The sequence below is a fragment of the Schistocerca serialis genome, chromosome 2 (genome assembly GCF_023864345.2).
Source record: "Schistocerca serialis cubense isolate TAMUIC-IGC-003099 chromosome 2, iqSchSeri2.2, whole genome shotgun sequence".
NCBI classification, from domain to species: Eukaryota; Metazoa; Arthropoda; class Insecta; order Orthoptera; family Acrididae; genus Schistocerca; species Schistocerca serialis.
In genome coordinates this window covers 597,413,573-597,431,164 of record NC_064639.1, presented here as the reverse complement: position 1 = coordinate 597,431,164, position 17,592 = coordinate 597,413,573, and the positions used below count along the sequence as shown (strand labels likewise).

The following is a 17,592-nucleotide window of genomic DNA, read 5'->3' as shown; positions in this document are numbered from 1 at the left end:
GTTTCTGAGGGACAGCAGAAAAAACAGAAAATAAACAGAAAGGAACAACAAATAATCAGGGGGCTAGGGTGGCTCTGTGCCTGGAAGCGTCTGAGACAGAGGCGGTAAAGAGTGTACTGGAAGATATGAGACTGGGGGACAGGTCGCACATCATGTTTGCTGATAAGCCACAGTCATTTGGGGACTTACATGGTTTAGTGATTAGTATAGAGAATATTAAGCATGCTGGTGCTAAATGGGAAAAAGCTGAAGGGTTCGCAGGGGTACAGGAAGGCAGGGGTCAAATTCCTGTGGTGTAAAAAGGGATATGCATAGAGATGAGTTTTGTTTCATGTGCAGTAGTATGGAACAACTGATAGGGGATTGTAAAATTTTGCATGGAGCAGGCAGCACAATTAGCTGTCGCTGGGAACCCGCAGGGGCTTCTGGAAATAGGAAGCTGCCATGTGGATGCAAACCGTTTGTGCTTTAAAACACCGGGACATTGTCACTTGTGTGCATGAACTTGGGAAGAGCACCTGTGTGTGCACTTATTGACCCTGGAAGTATTATCTCCATTATTGATTATGAATGGTTGAGGGCTAACGGAAGTCTGACTGGGATAGGGAAGGTACAACCAGGAAGTGAGGATTGTTGCAATGTATCCAGAGACCCATTGACAGTGGTATGGTCAGTCAAGTACAGTGCAAGATTGGGATGGACGAATTTACCTGACCAATGAGGTTGTACAGAAATTAATGGTTAAGATTACCTTAGGATGCGATTTCATAGAGTTGGATGTGTGTATGGTACCATTTTCTAAGGACTCTCCCAATGAATCTCAACCTGGTACCCAACTGATATGGTCATGAGCCCAGGAGAGATGTTGCAGGTGATGTCATGTTAGCAAATACACATGCTTCAGTTGTCTACTGCCATAGCCCATTAATGCCAAATTTTTCTGCACTGTCCTAATGGATACATTCATTGTACATCCCACATTGATTTCTGTGGTTATTTCACACTTAAGACTGTTGATTATATTTTCATTAAAAGCTAGAAATTAAGAAACCTGCATTGCCTTCTACCTGGTCAGTATTGCATAATTTTCTCCACTGTGAAATGAAGATTTCTTGTCATTTGTGGTGTTTTAAAAACCTGTGATAAATTCAATACACTTTTCAGTTTCAGTGCCCGTTTACTAATTAAATTAACAACCCACATTTTGGTAGCATTCTTTCAAGCTTACGTACCTCATTTTAATTTTTCACATTTGCATTTATCATTTTGTGTGGTAAAGGAAAGTCCATAGTGATATATAACTAATGGAAATTCAATATAACCTGCTGCATATCTGAGGTGTCATGTTTGATATACACACACAGAAGATACAAAACATTATTAAGTTTTCAGACAATGACCTCCTCCTTCAAAGTTCTCTCTCACACACACACACACACACACACACACACACACACACACACACACACACACCTGCATAGTTACCTTGTCCTATACCCTGGCCAACTACATTACACCAGCACTGCGCCTCACCTGGAATGAGGGGTCTAATTGGGTGGAGTAGGTGACGGGAGAAAGGAGGTGCAGAGCAGGAGAGGTTGTTGGTGGCAAGGGTACCCAATGACAGGAAGGGGAAAAGCAGCAAGTGTGCATAATAGGAATGTCTGGTACAGTTAGGGGGAGTTTCGTGTGGCACACAATGATGTAGACAAGTGGACTAGGAAGAGGGGATAAAACAGGCACTATACAAAGAAAGCTGCTACTCTGGTAGCAGAATACGTGCAGCACACACACAGTGGATTTTTTTAATATGCAGTCAAATGAAAAAAAGAGGCATGTAAGAAAAGAAAATAAACTGTTCATTATTTCAAAAATAATCACAACTGTTAATACAATTATCCCACTGTGAGACAAGACTGTCAATGTTTGTGGTTTCTTACAGAACCATAACCGTACCCTGGCATGCACCGCTTCATCCGAAGCAAATTGACTGGCGCAGATGTCTTTCTTTAGTGTGCACAAAATATGAAAATTGCATGGAGGGAGATCGGGACTGTATGGAGGATGTGTTGGGGCCTTTCAAGCTCAACTTCTGCAGTGTAGTCTAAACAACCCTGGCAACACATGGGAGGACCCAATTATCAAAAGAAGTAATTATTAGTTGCAATCTAGACTCACTGTTTTGTTATAAACTTAAAGAAGATTGCTGTTGTTTCAATATGACCACAAAAATTATTAGTTAATTTACTACCCAAACAGCAAAACACACCTACTACTGTTGTGTCTGATTTCCTAATCCAAATCCTCAGTGTTGTCCAAGTTAATTCAACTAAACTCCATTATCTTTTTTTTTTCCTTTTGTTGATGTTCATCTTGTTCCTCTTTTCAAGACCCTGTCCATTCCATTCATCTGATCTTCCAGGTCCTTTGCTGTCTCTAAGAGAATTAAAATGTCATCAGCAAACCTCAAAGTTTTTATTTCTTCTCCCTGAACTTTAATTCCTTCTCCATTTTTTCTGTTGCTTGCTCATTGTACAGATTGCATAACGTCATGGCTCGACTACAACCTAGTCTCACTCCCTTCTCAACCACTGCTTCCCTTTCACGGCCTGCAACTCTTATGATTGCCATCTGGTTTCCGTGCAAGTTGTAAATAAACTTTCACTCCCTGTATTTTATCTCTGCTACCTTCAGAATTTCGAAGAGTGTATTCCAGGCACCACTCTCAAAAGCTTTCTCTAAGTATACAAATGTTGTAACCATAGGTATGCCCCTCCTTTAACCTATGTTCTAAGTCATAGGGTCTGTATTGTCTTTCATGTTAAAACATTTCTCCAGAACCCAAACTGATCTTTCTTGAGGTCAGCCACTACCAGCTTTTGCATTCTTATATAAATAATTCTGTCAGTATTTTGCAACCATGACTTATTAAGCTGACACTGTGCTAATATTCACCTGTCAGCACCTGCTTCCTTTGCCACACAAATTATTACATTTCACTTCAAGTCTGACAGTATTTCCCCCATTCTTATATTTCACACAACAGGTGGAATAATTTAGTCACAGTTGGGTACCTATCTAAGGATATCAGCAGTTCTGAGGGACTGTCATCTCCAGGGGCTTGTTTTGGCTTAGATCTTTCAGTGCTCTATCACACTCTTCTCACAGTATCATATCTTCCATCTCACCATCTGCTTCTGCTCCCTTTCTATAATACTGCCTTCAAGTTGATTTCCCTCGCATAGTCCCTCTATATACTCCTTCCACCTTTGCTTTCCATTATTTGCTTGGTATTTGTTTTTCATCTCAGGTCTTGATAGTCATACAGTGCTTCTCATTTCTCCAAAGGCTTATTTAATTTTCCTGTAGATGGTGTCTATCTTTGTCTTTTTCTGTAGCTGAGTGGGCAGTATAGAAGGCTGCCCTGTGCAGGACCCAGGTTCAACTGCTGGTACTCCCACAGATTTTTCCTTGGTGGAAGGACTGGTATGGGATGCACTCAACCTTGTGATGCCAACTGAGGTGCTACTTGTCCAAATAGTAGTGGCTCCACAGTCTGGAAAGTCTGGAAAACAGCTGGAAGTGCAGTGAGCTGACCACGTGCCCCCCCCGTACCATACCCGCACGACACAGTAATGCAAATTATGACATGGCAGCCACTAGACATCCTATGTGTCTCCTAGTTATACAAGCTTCCATAGACCTGCACCTGTCCTCAAGCCATCCCCATCAGGCATTTTGGACTCATCCCCCCCCCCCCCCCCCTCTCTCTCTCTCTCTCTCTCTCTCTCTCTCTCTCTCTCTCTCTCTCTCATATTTGTGTTCCCTTTCCCCTGCTTTATTTTCTGCTTTTTTGTATTTACCTGTTTCATCAATTAAATTCAATATCTCCTGTGTTAGCCAAAGATTTCAACTAGGCCTCGATCATCTACTACCTTCACTATTTCATCTCTCAAAGCTACCCATTCTTCTTTTACTGCATTCCTTTCTCATATTCTTGTCAGTCATTGCATAACATTCCCTCTGAAACTCCTGAAAACCTCTGGTTCTTGTAATTTCTCTAGATCCCATCACCTTAAGTTCCTACCTTTTTGCAATTTTGTCAGTTTTAATCTACTGTTCATAAACAATAAATGTGGCCAGAGTCTACATCTGACCCTGGAAATGTCTTACACTTCAAATCTAGTTCCAAAATCTGTCTTACCATAATATAACTAATCAGAAACCATGGGTGCCTCCAGGTCTCTTCCACATATTCAACCTTTTTCCATGTTTCTTGAGCCAAGTGTTCATAATAATTAAATTATAATCTGTGCAAAATTCTACCAGGTGGTTTGCTCTTTCATTTCTTTCCCCCAGTACATATTCTCTTATTTTTACTTCTCTTCCTCTTTCTACAACCAAATTCCAGTCACCCATTACAATTAAATTTCCATCTTCCATAACTATCAGAATAATTTCCTTCATCTCATCAAACATTCTTTAATCATTTCATCATCTGCATAGCTACTTGTCATATAAACTTTTACTATTGGTGTTGGCTTTGTGTCGATATTGGCTGTGATAATGCAGTCACTGTGCTGCTCACAGTAGCTTACTCCCATTCCTACTTACTTATTCATTATCAGACCTACTGTTGCCTGATTTCTATTTCATTTTGCATTCATAACCTTGTACTTATCTGATCAACATTCTGCTCATCCTGCCACTGAACTTGACTAATTGCCACTGTATCTCAATTTAAACTATCTGTTTCCCTTTTTAAATTTTCTAACCCATCTAGCTGATCAAAGAATCTAACATTCCTCACTTCAATATGCAGATCATCAGTTTTGTTTAGAAAAGGCATCAGAACATGTTAATGTGTAGGGACTGGAAAAATTCACATTTTGCAATAAATGCAAAAATGCGAAATTACTGTTTCATAGCAAATTGTATCCACATCAGCTATTTCTTGGAGATAGTTTGAAATAGTTTTCTTTTCTGCATACAATATCGAAAATGTTGGCAGTTACTGGCATTGTACATCATCTGGTGAAGCCCAATATGGAAGATAATGTACGCAACTTCCTTGCAAAACAAAATGTACGAATGCAATGATGTATCAATGTGCTGCCATGCCAGTTGTGGACAGTTGAATGGTCTATTGAAGATACACGTCACATAATGCAATGTAGTACTTAACCATGGTACCTAGCATTTTATCAGAAAGACATGCATATATTTGTTTGTTAGCTAAAGCTCAAAATATAGAATAATGCAGACAGTTTTAGTATGGCAAATTAGGAAGCAGATGTTTTGAACTGTAGTTGCATTAAATACTGCTAGAGGTTGGGCTTGAACTATGACATTAACAATGCTTTGCTGACTTCAACAAACAATTGTGCAGTAGCCATCCCCGAATGCTTTGTGTTGTGTGTTGTTTGTTTTCTTTTCTTATTTTGAAATAAGTGAAGCGACTAATCCTGGTCCATCATGGATTTTGATTACAACCCCAACAACACCAGAAGAGATCGGTGATCCCTGTGAAAATGTGTTAGTTCTGCTGTAGGCCGCTGCCCTGCTGGGCAAAATGGAGGTGAGGTTTGTTTCCCTGCACCGATCCTTCCCTTGTGGCAGTCAAAATTCTCATCTGTTTATGCTCACGGCCATCTGTGCAATAGTGATTGGAAAACAAAATCTGTAACTTTTTAATGGAGCTGAAATTCGTCCTCTTAAAATCGAGTTGCTGTATGCTCAGTTCTACTACTACACTAAGTGATCTGTCAGTTCTATCTGTAGCATTGTCAAACATGGGTCAAAGGTATATGAATGTCCACAAAAGGTCGAAATTAGTAGTCTGCAGATTTTTTAATCTTCAAATTGAGCAAGAAAAGACAAATAATGTCTAGAAACACCTTATATCGGAGATGCATTCACTTAACTGGCAGGAAAATGCTGCTGCTTTTCAATAGAACAATCATTTTTGAAAGATTAAATACAGCCAAATGAAGAAAACAGGCCATTTCAGATAAAAAAGTGTTGAAGTTTTTGAAAAAGCAAACATTCCACTCAAAAAGTTCCCAATCAGCACTTGTTCTAACAGTCAATTTCAAAGAACTGATAATTTGTTTGTTCACTCGTGTAGCACGACAATCATTTAAATTTGTGCATCTAATCATTTTCAAAGAAAATAGATGCAAATTTTTGACAAAAATTGATGTAAATTTTAGAAAAAATAGATGCTACATTTTCTGGTCCCTATTAATATGTGTAAGCTAAACGAACTTGGAAAGCACCAATTGGCACATGCATAAGGTACAAAAAAGGGCCCATCCATTCAGCAGTATTGAAACAAATTTTTAAAATCAGATTGATTCTTTCATTCTTCACTGGTGTGTAGGCTAATATAAGTCTTACACCTCCTAGTCTCTTACTTTGCTAGCCCCCTGCCCCACATTGCATGTCACCTTTAACTTATCCTGGACTCATACCCATTTTCCTGCAGTCTCCTCTTCCTCTCTTCTGTCCCCACCATCTAATCCACTCCTTCACATTATTATACCCTGCATGAGCTCACATGGTACAGTGCCTGTCATCATTCCTACAAGTGCACCTTCTGTTTCACATTCCTGCAACCCCATCCATTGCATCTGCTGCCTCATAAATACATCTCTTAGGGGTGGACCAATTTACACTAATTTATGTGTCTCCTGCAGATCAAAAGGTCAGACATCTTCAGTCCAAGCAACATCATGAGTAGAAGATGAATATTACTATACAATTGTGAAGTATCAACGTATGGGAATAATACACAGATGTAAATCATTATGCTACTGAAATGCAAACATAAACTTTACTAGTGGACAGTAACATGAAATTTGTTATGTGTAGCAACATTTACTTTAGTTAAATACATTACTATTATCTTTGAAAAAATTATATACCACAGCACATCTCAAAACAAAGTATTTTTAATTATTTTATAAAAGTACTTTGGCTTACTGTTGTTCCGGTGTTGTACATGAGGAAACAGCCAGACCGATAGGTATTTTTTGCCTCTCCCTCTTTCAAACACATTTCTCCAACCAATGCAGACTGCTGGTTCCCTAAAATCTAATAAATTTAAGCATATATAATAAAAAGAAAGGTACTGATTAAACAAAAAAGTAGTTTTTCTATTAGAAGATACAAACGTGTTCAAAAAGTATCAAACCGTCTCCCTCTAACAATGAAAAATCCAGGATGGAATGTAACAATATTATGAGAAGGAAAGTTGCTACTCCCATACAGTGGAAATCCTGAATCGCAGATAAACACAACAAAAAGACGCTAACAATTATAGCTTTTGACCACTAAGGCCTTTGTCAACAATAGGCCCACCCACACGCACGCACGCACACACACACACACACACACACACACACACACACACACATGCAACTCCCACACACAACTGCAGTCTTAGGTAACAGATACCACACTGCGAGGAGCAGCACCAATGCATGATGGGAGTGGTGATTGGGTGGGGGTAAGGAGGAGGCTGGAAGAGGGGAGGGAGGGATAGTATGGTGGGGGTGGCAGACAGCGAAATGCTGCATGTTAGACTGAGGGCAGGGAAGAGTGTCTTATCTTTCCAGTCTCCCATCACCTTACAAAGTGCCACTGTCCGGTCACAGAGGAGCATTCCAGCCATAGCTCAGTACCTCACAGCACTGAAGCAACTGAATTGCATTCTCCACCAGGGTTTCAATTACCTCTTGTCGTGCCCTGAAATGAGAAATGTCGTGCTCACTACCCTTCCCACCCATCCCAAAGTGGTATTCCGCCATCCTCAGAACCTACACAATATACTTGTCCATCCCTACACAACCCCTGTTCCCAATCCCTTACCTCATGGCTCATACACCTGTAATAGGCCTAGATGCAAGACCTGTCCCATTCATCCTACCACCACCACCACCACCACCACCACCACCACCACCACCACCACCAACTCCAGTCCGGTCACAACCTATCCCATCAAAGGCAGGGCTAGCTGGAAACCAGTCATGTAATCTACAAGCTAAGCTGCAACCACTGTGCTGCATTCTATGTAGGCGTGACAACCAACAAGCTGTCTGTCTGCATGAATGGCCACTGACAAATTGTGGCCAAGAAACAGGTGGACCATCCTGTTGCTGAACACACTGCCAAACATGATCTTTCATTTCAATGACTGCTTCACAGTCTGTGCCATATGGATCCTTCCCACCAACACCAGTTTTTCTGAATTGCGCAAGTCGGAACTTTCCCTGCAATACACCCTATGTTCCCATAACCCTCCTGGCCTCAACCTTTGTTGGTCACTGTCCTCACCCATCCAGCCCTTCCCTCTTCCCATTCCAGCACTACATATCCGTCATCCCACCGCCATACCCAATCTTTTTATTTCTCTCTTTATCCGCTACTTTCCCCCTCCCCCCACCTCTCCCCTGCCCTCAGTCTAACCTGCAGCACTTCGCTGCCTGCCATCTCCACCATACTATCCCCCACCCCCCCGCTCCAGCCTCTTCCTTGCACACCCAGTCACCACTCCCATCATGTACTGGTGCTGCTGCTTGCATTGTGGTTTCAATTGCCTGAGACTGCAGTCATGTGTGTGAGTTGCATTTGTGTGTGTGTGTGTGTGTGTGTGTGTGTGTGTGTGTGTGTGTGTGTGTGTGTTGTTGACAAACGCCTTAACAGCCGAAAGCTATAATTGTGTCTTTTTATTGTGCCTGTCTGGGACTCAGAACCACCTCCTTCCCTGTGTAAACCAATGAACTGCAGCAGGTTTCATTTGGTGGAGATGTGGTGGCGTACATTCACATGCAGTGACAAATTTTCTCCCACCACCAGACAATATCTGTCAGTCTATGAGTGAGTGAGGATTTGTAAGAAGCACTCATACAATACCAGCAAGATGTAAAATAACTGAACAAAATGAGCAGTGATGTTGCATCAAATTGCACCAAATGTCTGGTGATATCCAAGTCAAAAGCATTCGCAACATTCAACAGGCTTTTGGTGGCTGTGCCTGAGCAGCTCACAGATAAAGAAGTGATACCATCACCTCAAAAGATGGCTGCATATCAGTGGCCACTGAATCACATACAGGTAGAGCCTTAATGGGGCAATGTGATGTAATTTGAGTATGTGCAGAATTTGGTCATGGAAAACCATCTCATCACCGTACAAGAACTAACAAGATAGAAGCAAGCACTGTATCATTACATTGAATTTCAACCAATCATATATGCACAAGCAGTGTGCTGATAAAGTTCATACCAAAATTGCTGACAATGGAGCAGAAGTAGCACTACCTGGAAACATACACTGCACACTGGACAAAGCAAACAGTATACCCTAACTTTCTGAACACTGATCAGAGCAATGAGAGAAGAGATTACAGATAGAATCTGGAAACCAAGATGAAAATCATAACAGTGGAAAGTTGATACATTCAACGGGGGTGGGGGCATTGCAGGTTTGCAGGAATGTGAAGATCATGGTGAACATTTTCTTCAAATCTCATGGGGTGGTGCATTATGAGTGCACAATGCAACACCAAACCATCAAAAACGAAAATGACAAGGACGTCCTTCACTGCCTTCACAAAGCTGTGTGACGGAAACAACTGGATCTGTGGGCAGCAAAAACTTGACAGCTGCGTCAGGACAATGCACTAATCCATTCTGCATATCTGATTCAGATTTTCCTTGCCATATAAAACATTTCTGTGGTTATCCAGGATCCCAACTCCCCTGAAGTTGCTTCATGTAACTTCTGGATGTTTTCGAAGATGAAAATCCCCCCGAAAATAACAGTATTTGAGTCAAGAGGGGATAACATACAGAATGGAATTGTATTCAAAAGATGCATTCTAGCAGTGTTTCCAAAAACCAACCAAGTTTTGACAGAAGTTTGTTCATTACCAAGGAGACAACAGTGAAGGGGATTACAGTTCTTCAAAACAATTAATGTAGTTCTGCCAACCAAAGGTTTGATACTTTCTGAACACCCCTCATAAAAGTGGTGTTAAAATATGGACATGTTGTGAAGAAAAGCACAAAAAATTACTTTACATTTGGAGTTAAGGCTCTACTTCTATTTACATACTTTAGGAACATCTCTTAGGTGCCTTTGTGTTTGTTCCCCACTTTTATCTACATTATCTCCCCCTCCCCCTTACCCCAGCTGAAACAAAAGAAAATAAAAATTTTGGATCAATGACAGCATTCAAGGTGCCAATAAAGAAAAAAATTGAAGAAAGAAGATTAAGGTTTAATATCCCATAAACAACAAGAAGAATTATGGGTATTTAAGCCCCACTCTTCCCAATTACAAGTCCATAGCTTAACATTTTATCACAACTCTTGAACATTGCTCTCATATTTAGTTACACAAAAATTATTTGATATTTTATCTATGTACTTAAAACACACACACACACACACACACACACACACACACACACACACACACACACATGAAATGGAATTCTTAATTCACTATACAGTAATAATTTTTTATATTCATGGAACATACCCCTGATATTGGAATTCCTCGTAGTGGGTTTTCTGTTATATACCCATATATTTCTGATGAACTGTGAATTTTAGGTAATATGTTCATAGGAATTTGCAGGTACCTGTAAGAACACAAAGAAAAGTTAATCATCTTTCTGTGCACTTATTGATTACAGATTGACGTAAGAGCAAGAGAGTTCCACTCTTTTCATTTTTGAACGTTTTTATCAGAATGCTGAAAGGTTTTAGTTTTTGCTTAAGCTCCATACAATTTCTATTAATTTTTTTCCTCCTCCTTTTGAGAACTTCAACAAGAAACTGTACACACTTACATGCCTCAAGGCAGACAGTTTTTTTCTTTTTTTTTTTTCTTTTTTTTCTTTTTTGTTTCTTTTATGCTGTTCACAGCCTCTGTATAATTATCACTACATCTTCACTAGGTATGAAATATTGTTCACAAAGACATTCAACACACCTACATCTGGAGGTAAAGTGATGTTTGCATTCTTCTTTTATATGAAAAATGTTGCTCATTACACAGTGCACAGCTAAACTTCTAAGTGCACAGTAGATTATATTATTTTGATACTGAGGACTGATTAATACATTATTTGAATCAATTGGAGGTACAAATCATTTTTCATGTATTTCCTTTCATCAATTGACTCACAGCAGTAATTTTCTTGCTCAACATTAGATTGTGGAAAAGTCTAGAGTGAGTAAGCCTCAAGTTATGCAGAGCTCCTACTATAATTGCAGTGCAGTTTTACATCTGCACAGTCTGTATGCACAGACTTCATAGAAGTGTAGAGCAAATTCTCAGAATATTGCTGTAAGTTTCAAACTTTCATGAAACAAAGACAATCACGGCATAGGGGTGACCTCGATTACATATATCATACTTGGAAATGTGTACTGCCCTACTTTTCAATAAACAAGGGGAAGCTCACTCTGTTTAGTGAATGTAAACAATACCTGCTCCATGTAGGAAGTGGAAACAGAAGTTGAATTGTGTATAAGCTAAAAGCTTTCAGCATCCCATTTGTATTTAACCTTAAGCAACTTATGAAACATACCTACACAGTATTGGATCCCACTGAAGAGTTTCTATATTCATAAGCATTGTCCTAGAAGCATTTGTCACATCTGTTATATGCAAACCACCTTCACTGCCACCAGTCAAATTCTGCAATACATTGAACAAAAATGGTAAAGAATTTTGAGAAGTGAGGGAAAATGAATTTATTTTCTTCAAAACAATGTAACACATTTAGAATAATTTTGTCTGTACCGAATGCCACTTAATTTTTTTAAGTTTTACAATGAACTATGCATTTGAATATAGATTTGTTGGCACATATTCAGTGGGTGAATCTGTAACCTGTATGGATTAAAATATCCAACAACAAATACATTTCAGTATACCAGTTTCAAAGATGATGATTATGGACAGGCCCACTGGTCTGATGAAAAAAGTCAAATACTTTCAGAAATGACATAAATCATTTTTAAAAGCATTCTAATTTATATGCTGGCTAGACTGATAAGAATTGTCCAACTTTCCACAATTTATTTTTAATACCAATGCCACTGGTCAAAATCTCAGATATAGATAAGAGTTTCAAAACATGTATTCCATAAAAACCATCAGTTTGAAATGAATATTACTTCCAATTTAAAGCAGGGCTTTCATTCTTGTTCAAAGCCCAGTGTTACATAAAATGAGATCCCTGAAGGTTGCTTTTACACATGTATACATACTATAATTTAAGCTACAATTTGATCTCCACTGCCACATTTTGCAGTCTGTATGTGATGGATAATCGCAGGAACTACTGTAGAAATTTTGATACAGCTTTTACTTCTAGACTGATTCACAAGCAGCAAGGTTTGTGTGTGTAAGTCATCTGGCTGTAGATACTTTGTGCTACTTGTGAAGCTTTGGCAGATTGCTAGTTAGCATATTATAATGTCTGGCTTAGGAAATGAGAAGAAGAAAGTGTGTCTGTTCAGCAACTCTTTCCTGTTCTTCTTCTTTTTCTTGGAATATGTGTACCTCAACTGTCAGTATGCAGTGTCATTCACATGAAAACGAGGGAAAGTGGGAAAGGTTTCTAAATGTTTGCAAATCATGTAACTGGAACAGTATTTAGATAGTAGCCCAGTATTTCCTAGTGGAATAGGGGAAAATCACCTAAAAACCACGTCCAGGGAGGTCGGCTCTCTGACCCTTGTTGTTAATCTGCTAGAAAGATTCAATCCAGGGTTGGTGCAGCCCCCTGTCCTGGAAGTAGAACCTTAATGCAAACAGCTATCTATGAAAGTGAATCTTCTCTTTTGTTCAATTTCTTTGAAAATGTAACAGCAAAATAAATATGGTCAGCTGATGTAACACACATTAAAAAGAGCTTTGTACTGCATTTACATGTACCCATTCTATAAAACAGAATGATATTGAAAACAGTGAATTTTTCAAACATCAGATGCTGACTTTGAGATCAAGTGACTATAAGCAGATAAAAAAAATGATAAAAGTTACAGGATGACTGACAACCTAGTACGTAGTTTTTCAGTAGTGTCCAAAAATCTGTGGATGTGTCATGTCACCAAATACATAGCATCAGTAATTTTAGATACAATGAGTAAATAAAATGCTGTGAATGTATTTCTTGTGTGCATTAGGCAACATGTTGCCCTTGACTGTGAAGCATGGATTTATGCAACAAGGATAAAATCAATTCTGAATCTTACCCATATTATCCAGGAGTCTACTGTGCCAAACATGCATGTTTGTTCCCTAATTGCCTTTCTCACTCCAGGTACATTCTCTATCAACCACCTAATTTTCAGTGCACTAAAATATGGGCTAATTGGAAGTCCACATAATGGCATCAAAGCATCCTTGCTGTTGTCAGGAACTCTTGCCAAAACATGATCTACTATTGAAGCTGTACGGATATCTGACCATGCTGAAAGTAGAAAATGTTTTGAATGCCATTGGATGTGCAAATAAAATGAAGAGTAACAGTGATATGAAATAATTTTTTTAATTTCAATATCAATTTTCTGGGGCACTTGTACAGTAGGCTCTCGACTGTCCAGCCTAATGTAGCAGAAGGTCAAGCTGTGCAACAAAAAAGCCAGAGAGGCCAAAGTTCTATAAATTCTCTGTTTTGAACGTAGCCATAACATTCAAAACATCATCCTTTTTATAGCAAGATCCATTTTATTAACTTTTCTGATTTCTTACATAATACATCTTAGTTACAAGTGTGTTTTACATGCATACTGCACAATCAAAAATTATTACAGGAAACATAAAATGATCTGCATTGTAAAGTATGAAAGTGTGATTATGCACATGTAAAATGCCAAGTCTAACAAAAAGGCTTTCATAGATGACTGTTTCTTTCCTAGAGTCCTCTTCCTTGCTGAAATATCCCTCCACTTATGTAAACAAATGATAGCAGATAGCTTTGCTTCCCCCTGCTCACTAATGTACTGCAGCACTGCTTCAATCATCTTTAAGTCCTCTGAATGCCAGATGAGATTTCTCCTGTCACCTATGTTTGCCCCCTCCTTTGCGTTACTTTCCCTAGTATCACCATTTCTACAATATCTTTGTCAGTTCAACAACTTCACCATTTGCCATCCATTCTGTGACACCCTTTACATTGACATTCTGACTGCATGGTACATTTTTGAGCAATGAAATGATATGATTGTTTCCATCTTTGACTTCTGTTTCAGACAAGGATTCAGTGTTAAAATGCCCACCTGAGGACGTAGAAGTGATATGTTTGGAATCTCTTACTAAGTTTTGGCCAACCATCTTATGACATCTCGCAAGAACGGTTACAGTCTTCATCATCATCAATCACTGATTTTAATGAACTGAGGAGAAAGTGGTGATACTACTACTTTAGTTTTTCAAGGGTGTCCTACACCATCAGTTGACAAAGAGAAGCCCCATTTGGTGGTAAAAATGATGCTTTCATCAGTGACTTCACCACTGGCAGTATGTGAGGCAACGTTATCAAGAAGCAGTAGAGCTCTCCTCAATAAATTGTTGCTTTTCAAATACATCTCTACAGCTGGTATGAATTCATTTTGGAACCAGGTTTTAGAGGTTACTATTTTATTCATGCTTGCTTTGGATGAGTGTAATGTAGGAGCTGTGATTCATGATTTTTCAGGTTTTTGAAAGCTCTAGGCTTTCATTACTTCCCTACTACAGCAAGCCAAAGCTTCTGGTTGTCAGTTGTACTACTGAAAGCCACTATGGTAACTCATTTGTTACTTTTCTCATATGTGGGTCCTGCAGCTTCCTTTTCTGAACCAAGAATTTTCGTAGGGAACACCTTTTAATTTAACCAGCCATCATTGCAGTTGTAGAATGGTTTGCCAGATATTACCTCCTCGTCAATTAACTTTGAAAGCTTCTTGGCCAATGGATAAAGCCTCTCACTAATAGTAATCTGGCGAATACCAAATAGTTTTTCTGTCAATCCAACCATACATTACTGGCAATAAATTGTGAATCATCTCTTACTAATTGTTGCGGAAACTGCTCCTACTAACTGTTGCTGAAACTGCAATGTTTATTCCTGCAATACTGCCCCAGTAAAGGGCAAACCTTCTCCTCTTAAGTGTTTGTGCCACAAAAATAAAGCTGCCTCAACTTCTTTATGCTTACTTTTCAGCATTGTCTTCCTTCCCTTTATTCCACTTACACTAGCTTGGGAAGCACACTAGTTTTCTTTCAGTCATTTTCCTACCTGTAGCTCCAAAGCAATAATTTTGGCTGTTACCCCAGAATCCAATTGCATTACAGCAAATAGTTTCTGATCCATAATCACTACAAGTTGTTTTTGCTTACCACACACTTTGGAATCTTTAATTAAAACACAATGGATTGTACAAAACAACAATTTAACAATGACCACACCTTGGATGTTTAGATTTTATTCAGTTTTTGTTCCATGAGATGCTTGTAGTAGGTGTGGAACACATCAGATATGCAGCTGAAGAAACAAGGAACACAGAGCTGCCAACAGAGCTGACCTCTGCGTGTTCACTGTTGTTTGTGAAGAACTGTTCACTGAAGAGTGCTTTCGATAATTTATTCGATATTAACAACACAGTATGTATCTTATAACTGTCATTCTAAATGTGCCCAAAGAACGAAAGACACCCAACATTTTGAAAGGCCACAAAGCATTGTAGCAATTGCTAAAACTTCAGAAAAGTACAGTACATCATCCTCATTTTATCACAGAGAAGTATTATTATAATATTAATGAAGTAGGCTGGATAGTTGAGAGTCTACTGTACTATGCATTCTAATAATACTATAAAATCCAAATCAGAAACAAAAGCACTGTAGTGAAAGATAATAATGATCAATCAAACAATATAAGTAATTGCAACTGCTCTGAATATAATATAAAATACAGTGGTGAATCTTGGAATTGCAGATAAAGACTCCCTCTGCTCCCTCTAAGGCAATAATACAAATAATGAAATGTAAAGGCGCAGTCATATAACAAAGGTCACATCAAGGTATACTTACAAGATAGTGAGAGGAAAGTATGCTGCTACCTATGTTTTTATTGCAGAACATAAAAATAGAACATTTACTAATGTTGCCATAGCCTTTCAAAAATTCCAGTCTTGGTGTAAAAAATTATTTTTTTTTTTTCCTTTTTCTCCACTTTATTTGAAGAAAAGGTCAGTACAAACACATATCTCAATCAGAAAAACTTACCAATTGCATTAAAAAGTGGCCGCCCTGTGACTGAATGCCATAGAACAGCAGTCTCCCTTTGATTTGTAATTCCAATTGTTACTATCCTACGGCTGTCAATATTCTGTGCTTCCATTTTGAGAATAGTTTTATTGATACATTCTCTAACAGCTCCAATAAGTTCCATTGGATCCTGTTCTTGCCAGCCATCGCGTGGGCATATATGTCTAACTTTTATGGAATGATATGCAATTTCCTCTGCAGTGTCTGGGGAGATAACCTGTCAATATGTGCTCTATCAGAGAAACATATTTCCCAAAAGATATAAAATTAAAATTCCTATGGGCAACTGAACAGAGACTTAAAAACTCACCACAAAACTTGCAGTATCAGTGCCTTCATTTATCACTCCAATCAAAGGCGAGGACGATTCATTTGATGTTTCAGGCATTTCACCTGCAATTCAAAATTATTACACCTTTTATTGAAGAATTAATAGTCATAAGTGGAGCATACAGAACTCAGTTTACAATACATTTCAAACAACAGCAACCAAAATTAAGCTAACGTCCATACAGGAGCCATGAATATGCCAGCTGTCTAAATCGAAATAAAGTTTCTTGTGTTTTAGTTTCAAATCTTTTGTACAATTGATTAACTCAGAGAAAAAGTTGAATATTTAACTAAATGGGTATGGACAGGATGGTTAAAGTTCCAGGCTGGCTGTCATTAACAGAGTAACCTTATTGTAAAGCTAAGTGTATATATTTAGAAACATTTTATTAACTCAGTGCATTATCTACACGATGATATTTCATGTTTTTACTCTTTTTCTCCTACAGAAAATATTGCCTGATGATCGTTCTATGCTTGGTTAGTGGCTCATTGTCAAACATTTGTCTCTACAGACTTTCTTCAACATAACTATCTGCTCTAAATGCTGCTTTTAAGACGAATGCACCATTCTTGAAATGTTCCACATCCTGACACTCACAGGAACACATTATGTGTCTCTCTTCATCATTCATACAGTCTGTTAACAAGCATTTCATCACTTGGCGATCTCGTAGAATTTCTTCTTCAGATTTCAACTCACATAAAATCTTTCATATAATCATTTGCAAAACAGTTAATAAAGTCATCATGTGTTCCTTGCCATGTAAGATCATAGTATGTGTGGTGTCACCGCCAAACACCACACTTGCTAGGTGGTAGCCTTTAAATTGGCCGCGGGCCGTTAGTATACGTCGGACCCGCGTGTCGCCACTGTCAGTGATTGCAGACCGAGCGCCGCCACACGGCAGGTCTAGAGAGACT

The 17,592-nt window shown here is 38.8% G+C and overlaps 1 protein-coding gene across 6 annotated transcripts in view; it reads right to left on the bottom strand.

Moving 5' to 3' along the window:
• The window catches only part of LOC126457625 (glycerol kinase 2-like), a 262,723-nt gene that overhangs the window by 48,847 nt on the left and 196,284 nt on the right, over window positions 1-17,592 (bottom strand). For all 6 annotated transcript variants that reach the window (XM_050094091.1, XM_050094096.1, XM_050094093.1 and 3 more), the window contains 6 exons: window positions 16,649-16,731; window positions 16,297-16,555; window positions 13,281-13,498; window positions 11,606-11,715; window positions 10,549-10,651; window positions 6,985-7,095 (listed from right to left, as the gene is read on the bottom strand). In XM_050094091.1, coding sequence (XP_049950048.1) covers window positions 6,985-7,095; window positions 10,549-10,651; window positions 11,606-11,715; window positions 13,281-13,498; window positions 16,297-16,555; window positions 16,649-16,726 — 879 coding nt within the window. In that variant the 5' untranslated portion in view covers window positions 16,727-16,731. The remainder of the gene's footprint in view (window positions 1-6,984; window positions 7,096-10,548; window positions 10,652-11,605; window positions 11,716-13,280; window positions 13,499-16,296; window positions 16,556-16,648; window positions 16,732-17,592) is intronic.